A 16,886-nucleotide genomic window follows, 5' to 3' on the forward strand; every position below is an offset into this window, starting at 1 on the left:
GATGTGCTCCAAAAGAGAAACACTGGCCTTGGAAGACAATCACATGCAAAAATACTGTGCAACGTTGTGTTCTGTTTTGTCTGAAGTGCACAGGAGGGTGAGAGAGTCTCTACCGAGCAGTTACAGGACACACGGTGAAGCCTGGGGATTGGATCCTGACTAAAGTCTACAGGAGGGCGAACTGGAAAGTGGATCGCTGTCAAGGACCGTTCCAGGTGCTCCTGACTACTCACACCGCAGTGAAGATTGCTGAGAGGGACACGTGGGTCCACATCTCACACTGCAAAAGAGCCCCAGCCCCAGAACAGACACCACAGATTCACCATGGCATGACAATTTCACGTCTTATTCAACCTCTGCAAGGTGACAGCACTCATCTTCATCTGCATCGTCCTGACAGCGTCCATCTGGATGACAGTGAAAATACGCAGTGAAGAAAACCTGAGACTACAGAGAGGTTCATAGACTGCAGTCAAAATGTTTACTGGCGATATGTGAACTTCACAGTGAAGACAACTGGTAATGACCATGACACATGCACTGTGTGTTCACTAACGCCACATTCCAGCACTGATCCTTTTGAATCTTCAGTTTCTGAAAATACATTTGATGAAGTGAATAAAGCGTGGATGGGTTTAGACACAAATTAGTTATAATCTCACCAGCAAATTCATTCAGGAACATTTTAATCCCCATTCTCCATTCTCAGTCCATCTTCACTTCACTAAGAGGTTCCTCTATGAGACAGAACTCTTTAAAACCATCTCCTGTATCGAAACTGAACAAACAAATCACTCAGTTTAAATGTGATGACTGTTACAATGTTTTACTGCTGTTTTTAATGAGAATTTATGAAACTGTTGCAGAAAGTCTAACATGTAACAGCTGATGTTCAGTTCTTGTATTAAACGTTTATACATTATTTTCTCCTCTTTTAACCTCTGTGTGCAGTAATGTGAGTTTCCTTGTGCAGATCCTAGAGTTTCTGTATGTTCTCAGTGTCCTTAGAGACAAGGGGAGGATTGTAGTGGAAGTGTTTATGTCTCTGTTAAAGACCCTGTGCTTGTTTTGTCTCTATATTCATTTCTAATCATCAACAGAACTCAGAAACTAAGTGAATGTCGGGTCAGTCTCGAGGTCAGTGCTTTATCAGAAACAAAACATTCTGTCCTCCATGTTGTTTATCAAACTGGGACGTCTCTAAGGAAACGAAGCTTGCAGAGACTTAGAGTGATGATCTCATGCTTATGACGTATAAACTACCTTCATAAACCCTCTGTGAAAACATCCTCTCTGTCCTCATTCACATAGTGCTCTGAGCTACTGTGTGTGGACCACCTTAAGGTTAATAAACTACTCTCTGATTGTAAATGCTCTGTTAGAGTTCAGTTCTTAACACTTGTGTTTATTTTCTCCACCACAGGAGCAGGCTGAGGAAATGGAGCCAAGCGTGTTTGTTCTTAGAGGTGCCAAGTGGTTTAAAATATGTGACAGTGTCTCGTCGTCGTGGGTCACTAGCAAATCAGGATCTGAACAATCAGGTACCGGACTCTGACTGAGCATCTCCATAACAGCAGGAGGACTGATGTTTTTAAGGCTCTGGAATGTAAACTGGCGTTGATTGATGCTGCCCTCGCTGTTGACATGAGAGCGGAAAATCAAAGAACACAGCTTTATGGTCAGATACACACAGATTAATGCTTTTCACATTAAAAGGGGTTTTTTTTTGTTGCAGTGAAACACAACAGAATATTCTTCTTCAGTAACAGGGTGTGACCGCCACATTCTCACTGCTTTAAAATGTTGAATTTTATTCAGAATCCGTTACTAGACCCTGAATAGAGGGCTTCAGAGTGTGTGTGTGTGTGTGTGTGTGTGGAGATGCAGTAGAAAGACAGACTTCTGTTTTTTAAGAGCTTTGTTAAATCTTCATAATATTAAACTTTAATAAAAGTATATTTCAGAATTCTTCTTTTCCACCAACAAACATCACTCTTTCATTTCCCCCCACAACAAACCCCCAGAATCCAATCTCACAGAAAGGAGAAGAGTTTCTTAGAGAAGCCCCATCTTTTCCTTCTGTTCCTATGTTTGTGTTTCCTTTCAGCTTTAAGACACATCTCTTAACCCCCGTCCACTCAGCATCAACACACTGTCTGTGCTCAGTTTACACCATTAACCAGATTAACAAGAACAAAGACAGTTCAGTGTTAGCCCACACTTACATTGTGTTTGGCGTCATTTGAAAACTAAATATTTAATATTTACAAATATCTGAAGAGTTCTGGAGGTGGAAGTGCACTATGACGAGGGTCTGTGTTTACACTGACGACACAGATGAACACAACCCACCCATTACACCCTGATCCCCTCTGTCCTCTTTCCTCCTACAGGAAACACCTTCACTCACTCACACCCTCACTCCTTCATTACAGAGTAACAATAGAAACCTCTCCCATGTTCTGGGCTAAGGCTGGTTCTCTCTGTTTGAAGCTATATTTCCTGCTGTAGAGAAGAGGCGCTCAGATGGTGTTGAGGAGCCTGGGATACAGAAGTAGGACCGAGCTGGACACGTCAGAGACAGAGAATCCACTGTTTTGTAACTGAAACCCCCTAAGATTTGATGTGAGAGACGATGGAGACCAGCGCACAGTGGAAATAAACACAGCGCTTTATAACGAGAGAAATCAAATAAACAGCTGAAAAATCCTGTTTACATCAGGGATATAAAAGAGAGAGAAGTGCAGGGGTGTAGTGTTCACTCAGATCCAGGTTTTATCACTGTTTTGTCCCTGAAGAGACTCTCTGCTCGCTTTCTTTTACAAACTGAGCTTCATTTCTGTTTCATCGTCTTTTGTGATTCTCCTCACATTTTAAAGCAGCAGCTCGTTTGACAGAAAAGACCAATCAAAACAATAGATCACACACAGCACTATTTTATCTGACACAAACTCACTGAGGAGTCTGGATAAAGCCAAAGCCCAGCACAGAGGGGTTCAGTGAATGTGGTGGTGAATGTGTGTAAGTGTGTGAGTGTGTGTGTGTCAGTGGAGACGCTGTAGAAGGACAGAGTGCCGGCCGGACAGTCCACATACACTCCTACTCTGTTAGAACTGGAGGGAGGAGGAGGGAGAGCAGTTCTGTTCTTATTGTGACGGACAGAGTAACTGTTATTAGAGCAGATCAGACTCCAGGACTTTTTATTCACTCCAAACCCACCGTCATCACAGCCTCCTTTTCTCCTGATTGATTTATACGCCAATGAAATATCAACGCCTCTCCCACTCCACTCAGTTTCCCAGTAACAGCGTCCAGTCAGACTCTCTCTGCACAGAACCTGCTTCCAGTAACTGAATCTCTCTGGATGTTCAGGGTACGACTGTTTCTCCTTCACACACTTCACCTTCCTGTTCCCCTCAGACAGAGAGAGGAGTGTGTTCACTGTGTTTGGGTCCAGTGTGAGCTCACAGGCATCTGCACACAATCAGACATAAAATGGTAACACAATAAAATGAGAATATACTAATAATGGTTTATAAATGGTTTAAAAGCCTGTTATTACATGGTTATTAATGACACTGTGAACACTTTAAAAGTGATTAATAATCCTTTGTAACGCAGAGAAAGGAAGTGTGACAGTGAACTCTTTTGTGTCTAATACTGAAAGTGTGAGAGAACTTAGTGAAAATGTGGAGGTAAAGAATGAGCTCAGACCTGAGAATGTGAGTTTAGTCATTTCACATGTTAAGGTTCACCACATTATCATTAAAGTAGAAAAAGACACTCTGGTGGTGGGTAATTCATTAAAGGGTTAAACTCACTAACAAATATGTGCTGGAGTTGATGGGGTTAATGTCGACTGATGGAGGAGACACAGTGAGGTCAGTATTCGGCAAGATCTGAGGTTTAACTGTAGATGGATGTGGGTTCACTATTTGGCAAACAACAGGTCACTGGTGCCCTTTATAACTGTGTTATAACTGATTATTAATGTGTTAACAACATAACTATTAATAAACAGACTTTAAACCATTTATAAACCTTTATAAGTGAAGTCTTATTCTGAAGTGGTACCTACACAACACACAAACAACACAAAATGAGACACAACGAATGTAAAGAGAAAGAGCAGGAGAGACAGAGAGAGAGAGAGAGAGAGAGCGTACATTTTCTTGGTCCTGGTTTAATCCTGATCTCTCCTCCATGCTCCAACCTACAACACACACACACACACACAGTTGTGAGTTGATGGATGTGTTTGAGTGGTGTGTGTTCTCACTGTTCTCTCTGAGCCCCACATTCAGCTTCATTACAGCGTCATTCATTGGTGTCATTTTTGGAAACAGAAGAAAGATCATCATCTGTGGTGTTTCATCCTCTCTGTCTTTTTATCACAGAGAAATATTCTGTTTCTCTTTCTCTGTGTTTCATTTCCTCCATTTCCCTCTGTTCCTCTCAGCCACGGCTTTGTTTCTACAACCTTCTACAACACCACAACATTTATTTCCTCCAGAGCTGCCTTCATTTTTGGTGGAGATCTTGTATTGACGACGGGAGAGTTGGACCACTCCGTAAAGTCTTCTCCAGCACGTCCCAAAGACTCTCAGTGGGTTCATATAACACTGCTGAGTCTGGACCTGACCCACTGAAGACCTCCAGGTCATTACGCTTCCTCCACAGGCTTGTACAGGGGGCACTGTGCATGACGGGGGCATCACTTCATCCGCTTCCCTTCTGACCCTGACACACCCATCGCTCTGGAATAGGGTCAGTCTGGATTCATCAGATCACATGACCTTTCTCCACTGCTCGAGTCCAGTCTTTATGCTCCATAGTGAACTGAAGCCTTGTTTTCTGATTAATCTCTAACACTGAGCAGTGGTTTTCTAAAGACCACACAGCTGTTTAGTCCCAGTCCTGTGAGAAATGCTCTTACTTTCACTGTTAAACACAGCAGTGAGTTCTACTCTCCATTTTATACCATTCTACTTCACCAAGTGTTTGTGTGACCTCTGATCAGGATCATTCAGGAAAAACAAAACACACAGTTGAACAGAACTGATGGTCTGCAGCTTCACAGATAAACACAAAAACTCTTAGAGAATCTAAACTGAAACACCCTGAATAACAGAATAACTTTAGGAACAACACAGATTCAATTAAACTTTTACATTACACTCCCCAGACTCTCTGTAGACGACATTAAAATATTAATAACCAAAGAGTCAATGTCTGTATATCTCTATAATAAATAAAGCTCTGCTCTGGTTTGTAGCCTGTATGACTGATAACACCACTCTGGGTATTAAAGTCTGCTCTTCAATATGTTGACCATTGATCCCGACCCATTTAGACTCCCTGGAATGATAGGAATACAGAGATAATGATGGATTAGTCGACTCAGTTTCAGGATGCAGCAGTAGTGTAGGATCTCTGTACTTCCCTAAACACTGAATGTACATTTCTGAAGACTGTTCTAGAAATAGTCTACAATCCACATAAAGAGACTGCTATATGGGGATTAGTTTTACTTCAGTGTCTCACAAGCCTTCAGCCTGACAACAGTTACACTGAACAGTGGAGACAGAGCAGTGAAGGGTGATACTCTAACCATTAAATACTACTAGAGCAGAGCAGAGGCTAAATGAAGAAGGAACAATGAGCTGTAGAGCTTTATAGAAATACAGTAACAGCAGATGACATCAGTAACTGAACACACACAAATACAGAAAGCTGTCCGTACCTGAGTGTGTCCAGTCTGCAGTGTGGATCCTCCAGTTTAACAGAGAGCAGCTTCACTCCTGTGTCTCCTGGGTGATTGTAGCTCAGATCCAGTTCTTTCAGGTGTGAGGGGTTTGAGCTCAAAGCTGAAGCCAGAAAAGCACAGCCTTCCTCAGTAACTAAACAACCAGACAATCTACAGAGAGAGAGAGAGAGATAAAGAGAGAGAGAGAGGGGTAAAGTGAGAGATGTGGTATTTACTCAGAGCAAATCAAGCTGCTGTTTACAATCAAATCAACGAGCACCAAATTCTGTTTAATTTACAAAAACACTTCAATATCAAACAGGTTAAAATCTAAAGGTAAAAGTTATAAAAAAATTTTAAAAAACATTAATATAATTAATAAAAAGACCTGGATGTTTGTTTTAATAAATCGAAGACATTTTAGAGTCTGTTCAAAACCTCACTCAATAGAAATGTAATGAAATCACAACACAACATTATCACAACAGTGTCCCACAGAGGGGTTATTACTAGAAGTAAATATACAGACATTAATCCAGTAAAGGTTTCTATACTATGACCTCCCTGTTTAAGTTATGATCCTAATTTTATTCTTTTAAAGGTTTTGAAATGGGAGGTTTGTGACAGTTTGGGGGCGGAGTCAGGGCAGTTTCTCTCAGTGAATGCTATTGGCTGATGTCTCCTGGTTCTGTGACTGCCTCATACACTGTATATGTCCCTCCTACTGGGAGAAGCAGAGCTGCTGTTTTCCCCGGGACAGCACCATGGATAAACAGAGTCGAGATAAGGTCATATTCCACTGTCTACAGTGAGTTCAGATCATAGTAATATGTGATAAACATGTGGAAATGATGTTCACTGCAGGAAGACGTTAGAAACCTTAGATTGAGTCAACAGTGAGGTTGATTCTCTGAATCATTTGCCAAGAGTCGATCCGTACTTCCAGATTCTCAAAGAATAGATTCATTCAGGAGTCGACTCGTGTTCACTAGCTACATTTACTTTGTTTTCCACCCGCTCTCACTGCACAGAGACACTGAGGGACGGCCTTGGAACCATACTCTCAAAATAATTTTAGATACTGTGTAGTGTCCTATTTTACATTTTCCCCGTTTCAAAATGAAACACTAATAACCACGGTACACATCCTCCATGTTTGTTTTTCTGTAGAAGGCTTCTCCCAGCAGGAGGGACATATACAGTGTATGAGGCAGTCACAGAAGCAGGAGACATCAGCCAATAGCATTCACTGAGAAGAACAGCCCTGACCCCACCCCCAAACTGTCACAAACCTCCCATTTCAAAACATTTAAAATGAAGAGGGTAAAAACCATCTGAGAATAAAAAACAGACAGTTTGAGAGTGAGATTATGGTCTGTGTGTGAGCGCAATTCCTCTCTCTCTCTCTCTCTGTGCTCGTGGGTTTCACATTTGCGATTAACTAACACAATTATAAAAAGGTAGAGATTTAAATGTTCCACCTGGTGTAACTGCGTCCTCTATTTTTGACATTGATGTGACGCCATATGTTTCCTTTTACAGACACAAACACACATTAAAAAGTACTTGTGTTGTGTTTTAATCCCAATGGAGTGTAGCCTTGGCTAATGGTTAGAGACCGGGCTTGGTACCGGAAGGTTGCTGGTTCAATCCCCAGGTCCAGCAGGAACATCCACGGCTGAAGTGTCCTTGAGCAAGGCACTGAACCCCAAACGCTCTGGTTGTGTGTTCACAGCCCCTAGTGCACTAGTGTGTGTGTGTGTGTGTGTGTTCACTGTCACAGATGGGTTAAATGCGGAGGACACATTTCATTGTTCATTATACAGTGACAAATAACTGCACATCATACATTATATATTACATTATGTAAATTATAATCTAGTAATCCAGTCTTTTCCTTAATATTTTATACTACATCTTATTTTATTTTTTAAATGTATGAAGTCATGTTGGTGACGTATAGAAAATGAAGAATAAAATCCCAGAACTCTGACCTGAGTGTCTCCAGTTTACAGAGTGAACTCTTCAGTGCAGCAGAGAGCTTCTCCACTCCTGAATCCTGCAGGTCATTGTTACTGAGGTCCAGTTCTTTCAGGGAGGAGTTCACCAGTAAAACTGAGCCCAGATCTTCACAAGACTTTTCCCCAAGTTTACACCCAGTTAGTCTGTAAAGAGAGAGGACATTACTCACTGAATAGTTACAGGAACATTTCATGAACAGGTTCTCCTTCATATATTGACCTGGCTAGGAACATCACGCTCAGTGACAGAAGGAGAAACGTCACTGTGTTTTCTTTTCTCACAAACTGCCTCATTTCTCTAACGTCATTCAGAAAAGTGAGGTCAGAATCAGCTACAGTTTGTGACGGTGTGTGAATGTGGTACAGAACCTGAACGACTCACTAATCTTTACTGAACCTGTGTGAGTTCTGAATGTGTCAGTTCTGAGTTGTGTGTGGTGTTTGATTTCAGTAAAACACTCCCCTGAGAAAAATCAGCTGATGATGTGTAGGTGCAGACATCAACATTTACAGTGCCCCCTCCAGGGTGTGTTCCTGCCTTGTGCCCAGTGATTTCATGTAGGTTCCGGACTGAAAGAAACTATATGGTCTTTTTGTATTTTTGTGTGACCTTTTGTTATTCCTCTCATAGTCCCATCCCCCATTCCCACCAATCATTCCCCCACTTACATCATACCCCTCCTTTCACACCTCTTCCTTCCTCTATCTAATCTCTTTCTTTCTTTGATCATCTTCATCATCCACTTTTACCCTCCTCAAACTCCTCTTCTTCCTCCAATTCCCTTCCCCCACTACTCCAATGTATATTCATTCATTCATTCATTATCTATAACCGCTTATCCAATTTAGGGTCGCGGTGGGTCCAGAGCCTACCTGGAATCATTGGGCGCAAGGCAGGAATACACCCTGGAGTATTTCTTTTCATGTTCTATCTCTTAATTTGCTCGCTACACCGTTAATGCTACAATGCTATAAAAACAGTGATACGACTGAGATGTTTGCACGACAAGACAGAGCCGTCACTAGAGATGAATGATGAGGGGCTAAGCTTTAACCAGGGGGTCTGGGGTAAGTGCCTCATAGCAGAACATTTCTTTGACGAGGTACAGATTGAGCAAAGCCACAAGGAGCTAAGATAACACTAGTGTACACGTAGGGGTTCAATAAAAGGGTGGTTGGATCACTCTTCATTCAAAAAGAAACCAGATGGAGACGGATAATTTCCTGGCAGTGCTGTCTTTTATTTTTCCACCGTCAGAAGCCACACACTCACTCTCTACTCTACTCACTTCCCCGTTTTCCTTACATCACGTGACTTCTTCAGCCAATCATAAATCAGGATGAATATTTGTGATAATAAACAAAGAACAGTTATTCCCTTAAATATTTGGACTTAGCTTCTGCCAGAATAAAACTTTAAAATAAAACAATTTAAAACTATAACATTTATTCAGTCTATTGGCCCAATTTAACCCTTACACTAGTTACTATGGAGTGAGATCACTGTCTTTTATGCGAGAGCGCAAAAACCACACTAAATCGAGCAAGTCAGACTCGACGAGCACAGAATCATGAAAACCGAGCGAAAACAGCGACAGTGATGTAGCTCCACGCTCTCGTTTCACTGTCTTCAGTGCGCGCTCCCGTTTTTTCCTCGCTTCAAAAATCTGAGCTCGCTAGTGGCACTCTTGAATCTGAAGCTTGAAGCACGCACACAAAATTCTCTCATGTTAAATACCTCATAATAAAAGCCCACATGAGCCTCGCCTCTGGTAACAACAGGCAATGGATTATGGAGAGAGATTAGTCTCAAAATACTTTACAAATGCGTAAATGTTAATCCACAAATTAAACACAAGTCACAGATATGTTTCACTGTTCACAAATGAACACATCACACTCTGTGTCTCACGGTCTGCAGTTTGTACAAATACAGTTACATTCATAAACACGTGTTTGGTTTTCATAGATACATCTTCATTTTATACGAAAATAAATACATTTGTTTAAATTTACATTGAATATATTTGTAAAGTCGAAGTCTCGAATTTAAAATGTATTTGTAAAGTGTTGAATCTGCGTTTGTGAATCGAGTCACTCACGTGTTTTCCGTGACGTGCATTTGTTCATTTCCTCTCGCGGGTTTTTGAGTTTTGAGACTTTCCTTTCACTTTTCACCCGCTCCAAATACAAATGCAGCCTGATCCACAAATGCATCCAGCAGGAGAACAAGACAAAGTCTAAATACAGGGCCTTTCTGTGCTCTGCTCTAGAGGTGGGTGGATCGATCCAAATATTGATAATATTGATACCAACGCTGGTATAGGTATTGATCAATACTCGTGAAAAAAGATCAATACTCAAGCTTTTTTCTCTCCAGCTAAAGTCTGTGGGTGTATGTCGTTATTTTTGTGCCACCATTCTCCACATGAGCGAGCAAGGAGGTTTGTTGAACGCACACTACAACCTACATATCTTGCTCTCCTGTCCTACACACGATGTCTCTGACCCATGCGCTCGCTCCACAATGTGCCTCAGTTTCAGCCAATCAGAAACGTCAAATAACAAAAGTAATTTCTGATTGGATGACTTGACCGTCAAGTGGGAAGGACATACAGGCCGGAGACCAGTAAATAACTTTCTAAAGGAAGCTTAATACTGCAGTTCAAAACTGTTCATGTAGAGAGAGGAAGGCAGGTTTAAATCAACCCACCTGAGCAACCCTCCTGAGTTTTACACACACACACACACACACACACACACACACACACACACACACACACACACAAAATAACAACACTGAACAAATAGGTCTACAGAAAGATTTCACAGACCAGCTGGGTTCAGTTCACCCTCCTTTCATTCCCCTGTATGTAATTAACGCTACATGCATTGCTTTGCCAATATTTACGGGAAAAAAAATGAAACACTATTTTGCTATACCTAAATTATGAACCACAGTTAAATCAAATACACACTAATATATGCATGTGTACGTTACTACATTACAGAGTTATAGCCAACAGAATTCTGAATAGCTAACCGCAAGCTAACTTTATTGTAGTATTAAGTTTCCTTTAGGAAGTTATATAGATTTAAGAATTACACAATCAGCTAGCCCTGTATGCTGATAACTACTATCTAGATAGCATTTACAGTACTTTCTATTACTAATAAAGTAGTTTCTACAGTAGTTGCAGTACCATTTACCGTCGTTGCTAGCACTAATTTACACCATGTACATTGTTTTTAGCCCATCAGCTACGTTGCTGACTCAGTTAATCAAGGTAAATACGAGGATAAAAACAACAGATAAAACTCTACAATGTGGCCATTTCAATGAGTATAAAATAAAATGACTGGCTGTTGTGTACTGGTCTGTTGCCGTTCAGAGGGCATTGTCAGATTTCACCCTAACCATAACCTCCCCCTCACCGGTATCCGCCTATTTACTGGTCTCCGGCCTGGTCCTTCCCACTTAGCGGTCAAGCCATCCAAACAGAAATTACCTTTGTCATTTGAAGTTTCTGACTGGCTGAATCTGAGGCACTTTGTAACTGCTGTAAGTGTGGAGCGAGCGCTCGGGTCAGAGACATTGCGCGCGCAGAAACCTTCTTGCTCATTCGAAATATCCGCGCGCGCAGAATTGTGGCACAAAAATAGACCCATATGGGTGAGCCAGCACAGAGCAGGTGCGCGCGCACCTCCCCCCAGCTCCTGTCTTTTGCTTCGGCACCTGCACATGGTGAAGACTAGTGGTATCGGTATCAGCATCAATATCGGCGATACTGGCACTGTATTTAATTGGTATCGGATCGATACCAAAACTCCCGGTCTTGCCCACGTCTACACTGCTCACAGCCCTGCTCCCACCCGGGCACTCTCTCTCTCTCTCACAAACACACACACACACACACACACACACACACACACAATGGAGCACAGTAACACAGAGCATGAAAAAGAAGAACAGTGGTTCTGTTATATGTAAATGGTTCGGATTTTACCGGTCAGATGAGGAGCAGAAACGTCTATCTGCAGGGAATGCTGAAAGGAGGTAGTATCAAAATGTGGGAGTACTCCCAGCCTATTTCACCACTTACAACAGTAGCACACACTTCTGTATGAAGCTGTTAAACTCCGAGGTGCTGCTGCCACTGTTCTGAAGTATTCACGTCCCAGTACAGTTCCCTAAACCAGTTCAGACAGCACTGCAAGCTTCATTAGCTAACGCTGTGCCGTACGAAGAGAAAAGTATGAAGTGGCGTGGTGTTACTAAAGCGGTAGTTTACTACAGAGCAAAAGGGTCTGCCCCCCTTCTCAACAGTAGAGAAAAAGGGCTCCAAAAGGCTGATTAAAACTCCTGACCCACGATAACAATTGTCCAGTCGCAGTTGCACGAGAAGCGCTGCCTTTCAATGTACAATTATGGGGAAGAGTTAATGAAAACCTTTGTCTTAAACACACACGGACATTTGATTTTCATTTGAATATTGAGAGACGAGGTGGAGTTAACACACAAAACTGAATGTTCTGTTTATGAAATGTTCATAAAACATTTGTTCACATTATTTTTCACAACATATATCGTATATCACTATTCAACTAAAATATATCGAGATATGATTTTCTGTCCATTTCGCCCAGCCCTACTGATGACTGAAGGATGGATTTATTTTTATTTCATTCAGTCTGTTTACATGGTTTGTTATTTACACAAAGTACTAGACGTACAGGAGCACACACAGGAGGAAGCACTTTGGTGAAGTCTGCTTCACAGGAAACTCACTTTTAAAGAACAAATGAACTTTCTGCTATTGTTGCTCTGTATGTTTTCTGTTTACAGTTTAACAGCACAGCTATGAGTCTTTTGTTACGCAGGAAAATAACAGTATTTTATTTAAGGAGCATTATTATTTAATATGTGCCAATAGTTTATTTTTGAGCAATGTCTCATGGACATCTACAGCTGAATGTTAATAAAAGTTCCTGTGTGACATTTGGGACCTGTAGCTTTGACTCAGAAGTGCCTTTTTGTTATTATCTCATGAGAAGAAAAATATCGAGATACATATATCGTATATCACCACTCAGCTAAAAAATATCGAGATATTAATTTTGGTCCATATCGCCCAGCTCTATTAAATATATATTATTGAATAACATTCATATTAATATAACATTTATTTAAGTATTTTCAGTGTTTTATTCATATCACCAAGAATATTGTTATTGTCAAGATTAGGGCCGTATCCCCCACCCCAAGTTGTGTTAATAATCCCAGTGGAGTGTTTATTATAATCTAGTAACACAGTCTTTTCCTTTATATTTTATAAAAGAACTTAGAGAAAAATGTCTTTATGATTAAAGTCATGTTTGTGAAGAATAGAAAATGAATAAAATCCCAGAACTCTGACCTGAGTGTCTCCAGTTTACAGAGTGAACTCTTCAGTGCAGCAGAGAGCTTCTCCACTCCTGAATCCTGCAGGTCATTGTTACTGAGGTCCAGTTCTTTCAGGGAGGAGTTCACCAGTAAAACTGAGCCCAGATCTTCACAAGACTTTTCCCCAAGTTTACACACAGTTAGTCTGTAAAGAGAGAGGACATTACTCACTGAATAGTTACAGGAACATTTCTGAAAGGATTAAGAAGAGCATGTTGATTTCATGTAGAAGAGAAACAAACAAACAACAAAAAATACAAAAACAAACAAACAAAAAATCCCAGTGCGACTCATCTTTCCTCCAGTGGGGGGAGAAAATGCTTCATTTAAACATTAAAACACACAGTTTAACAGAACCGAACTGAAGCTTCACAAAAACCTCTTAGAGCAGCTAAAGAGAAATGCCTCAAATAACAAGATAACTTTAGGAATAATAGAGTTCAGTCTGATCTTTTACATTACACTGATCAGACTCTGTGTAGAACACATTAAAAGATAAAAACCAAAGAGTCAGTGTCTGTATATCACTATAATAATAAACCTCTGCTCTGGTTCACAGCCTGTATGACTGATAATATCACCATGGGGAGAGTCTGCTGTTGACTGTTACTCCAGCAGTGGAAACACTTTACAGAAGTCCTGAAGTGTTCAGAGAGCAGAGATAATGTAGGAGAAGATGATCTGATATTTGTGAGTAGTGAATTATAATCTAGGAATCCAGCACCTGACTTCATCTTAATATTTCATATTGTATGTTACGTGCCAGAGAGGCACTGTTTGTTTTGTTTTCTCCCTCTACTTTCTTTCACTTCCTCTCTTTCTCTAGTTTATTACCTGTTCAGCCAACGGGGAAGCTGTTGCCCAAGACTGCTGTCCTAATCCTCCTATAGGACGAGCTGTTCACCTGGAAGAGGCAGGACCTCTTGGATATAAAGCCCACCAAGTGGAACAATGAGGGGGAGGAGCTTTTTACCTGTGTGATACTTGAATGCTGCTAACTTTACTTTAGCCATTTTAAATCTGTGGATTGCTCTTCCCTTGTTAAATCTCTCTACCACCACCACTGGTGTGGACAGGCAAGTACAGGCACCTATACATTCCATGGTAGGACAAACCCTGTATATACACACACTAGGTAAGGGGTGAGTGCCACATCTGTATTTTTGGTGTAGGTTAGATTTATTTGTTAGGGAACTTTTGTTTATTTCTTTTCTTTGGCACCATCCACAGTCCACCCAGTAGAGATTTTTCGTTGTCTTCTACTTCTCATATCACTGCTACAACTACATTTGCATTGTTGTGTTCTTAAACCATTATCACACCACTACTGCTGCTTTATTGTACCTTGTACTTCACCTTAGATTAAAGCTGAAAAGAGCATTCTGTTGTTCCCTCACTTCCACATTACACCACACATTCCATGTTACACTCATCCCTTGATACCTCTAGATACATCTTACAAAAGAGTGTGGGGCGCAACATTGTATCCACTAAATAAAATGATAAAGATGTATAAATTTAATGTTGGTGAAGCATTAAAAATCAAGTCTGAACTGACCTGACTGTCTCCAGTTTACAGTGTGAACTCTTTAGTGTCTCAGAGATCAGCTTCACTCCTGAATCCTGCAGGTCAGTGTGACTGAGGTCCAGCTCTTTCAGGGGTGAGTTTGGTGATTTCAGAACAGAGTAGAGACTATTATAGAAATCCATGGACAGCTCACAGTGAGACAATCTGTAAGGAGAAGTAAACACAGTGTAGAGTTAAAACAGAGAATGTGAAACTCACCCTCACAGGAATCAAGAATTATGACGTGAGGGAAACACTACTGTTATAAACTTGGGGTCTGTGTGTTATAAACGTTATTAAGAGACACAAACAATGAGCTCAATCTGAACATTCATTCATTTTCTGTAAGTGCTTCGTCCTGTTCAGGGTCACGTGGGTCTGAATCCTCCCCAGAATCACTGGCTGCAAGAGGAACACTCCCTGGACAGGGCCCCAGTGCATCACAGGTCTTCACTCACTCACCCATGTGACATTTATGAGGTCTTTTATGATTTAGGACTGACCCTGACATTTATGATCACACTCGTTGATGACTTTCTTAAATGTACGAGAAAAACAAAGCAAAAAACCCTTTATTCCAACTTATTGTAGAGAAGAACAAACTATAGACACCTGCTGCTGTGAAGAGCAGAGAAACTCAGCCACTGAACTGATTTAATCTGGAGAAATTCTTCAGGAAATACATCAATTCTTTACTAACATTTATATTTGTATTTGTAAAACCTGTTTATTCTCAAGTGAAATGTTTCAGAAAACAGCTCCATATTGTTCTGAAAGAAATGTATATCATTTAAAAACACACTGTTTCTAAAGGTTTGTTTTTGTAAACAGTGGGAGAACATTTACACAACACCTCATTTATTTACTCTTTTCAGGCACTAAATGAGCTCCTGTTATAATCTGTGACTGTTCTCCTGTGTTTACGTCCTTTGTCATGTTTTGATCACGTGTTCAGTTCTGTTTTTCTTGCCATGTGTCTTTTCCGCTCATTTCCTAGCCACGCCCTGCACCCGTGAGTCCTGAGCGTTCACAGGTGTTTCCTATCGTGTTTTCCTTCATAAGCTCCTCTGTGTCCCTGGTTTGTCCTTCATTTTGTGTCTGTGTCATTTGTGCTCCCTTTGTTTATTTCTTGTTCCCGTTACTTGTTTAATAAATCTCCATCTCTGCATGTGCTTCAGTCCCTTCGTCTCGTTCCTGAACTGACAGCTCCATAAATCCAGATCCATGTGGAAGATCTCAGTAAATAGTGTTGGAGAGTGTGGTTTGATGAGACACATTCAATAAAATGCCCCATAAAATATGAAATAAGAATAAGAACACAGTGAACATGTGCTGTGTGTAAAATATAAAGTGAATCATGAAGCTGAAGCAGCAGAGTCATGCCGTCAGACCTCCACAATCTGATATTTCAAACACTTTCACACATTTCTGTCAGAAATTAAAAGATAAAAAGCGTGTCTTACCTGAGTATCTCCACTTTACTGTTTGAACTCTTCAGTCCGTCAGAGATCAGCTTCACTTCAGATTCCTGCAGCTCAGTGTGACTGAGGTCCAGCTCTTTCAGGGAGGAGTTTGGTGATTTCAGAGCAGAGAAGTGAACTTCACAGGAATTCATGGTGAGTTTATACACATTCCGTCTGCAAAGCAAAGTAAATACAGCACAGTTCAAACAGAATGTGGATTTCAGACTCAGAATCAGTTTAATGAGATTAATGAGTAAAATAATACTTTCCATTATTTACATTATTCAGAGGGGCATTAATAACAGACTCAGTCTGAACCAGTGAATGAAGAAATAAATTCATTTGTTAAATGTCAGTTACAGCTTCATCCTGATCAGGGTCACGGTTGGATCGGAGTCTTACTAAAAATCAGTGGGAGCAAGGCAGGAACATCACTCTCTCTCTCACACACACATTAGTTCACTAGGGTCAGTGAACACACACAGAGTGGTGGGCAGTCATCCTCGAAGCCTGAGGAGCAGTTGGGGGTTGGTGCCTTGCTCAAGGGACCCTCAGCCGTGGACTGAAGGAGGACAGTGCTTTTCCTTCACTCCCCCCACCCCCAATTATTCCTGTGGGTTGTGGGGATTAAATCAGAGACCTTCCA

General features: G+C 41.0%; 1 protein-coding gene across 1 annotated transcript; it reads right to left on the reverse strand.

The window, feature by feature from the left end:
- Positions 1-345: 345 nt before the first annotated feature.
- LOC136678280 (uncharacterized) lies at positions 346-16,512 on the reverse strand. The gene is made up of 8 exons (XM_066656272.1): positions 16,506-16,512; positions 16,241-16,334; positions 14,769-14,942; positions 5,744-5,917; positions 4,167-4,213; positions 2,957-3,474; positions 1,546-1,671; positions 346-447 (listed from the first exon to the last, which is right to left on the reverse strand). The coding sequence occupies exons 1-8, from the start codon at positions 16,510-16,512 to the stop codon at positions 346-348; spliced, it is 1,242 nt and encodes a 413-aa protein (XP_066512369.1).
- Between the last annotated feature and the right edge of the window lie 374 nt (positions 16,513-16,886).

Source organism: Hoplias malabaricus, chromosome 2 (assembly GCF_029633855.1).
Source record: "Hoplias malabaricus isolate fHopMal1 chromosome 2, fHopMal1.hap1, whole genome shotgun sequence".
Taxonomy (NCBI): Eukaryota; Metazoa; Chordata; class Actinopteri; order Characiformes; family Erythrinidae; genus Hoplias; species Hoplias malabaricus.

Bases quoted from the DNA above. Each gene is read 5' to 3' on its own strand.
- LOC136678280 (XM_066656272.1), bottom strand. The intron at 14,943-16,240 runs GTAAGACACGCT...TTCTCCTTACAG, and splicing joins AGTAAAGTGGAGATACTCAG to ATTGTCTCACTGTGAGCTGT. The intron at 1,672-2,956 runs GTGAGTTTGTGT...CTGACCATAAAG, and splicing joins GGCTTTATCCAGACTCCTCA to CTGTGTTCTTTGATTTTCCG.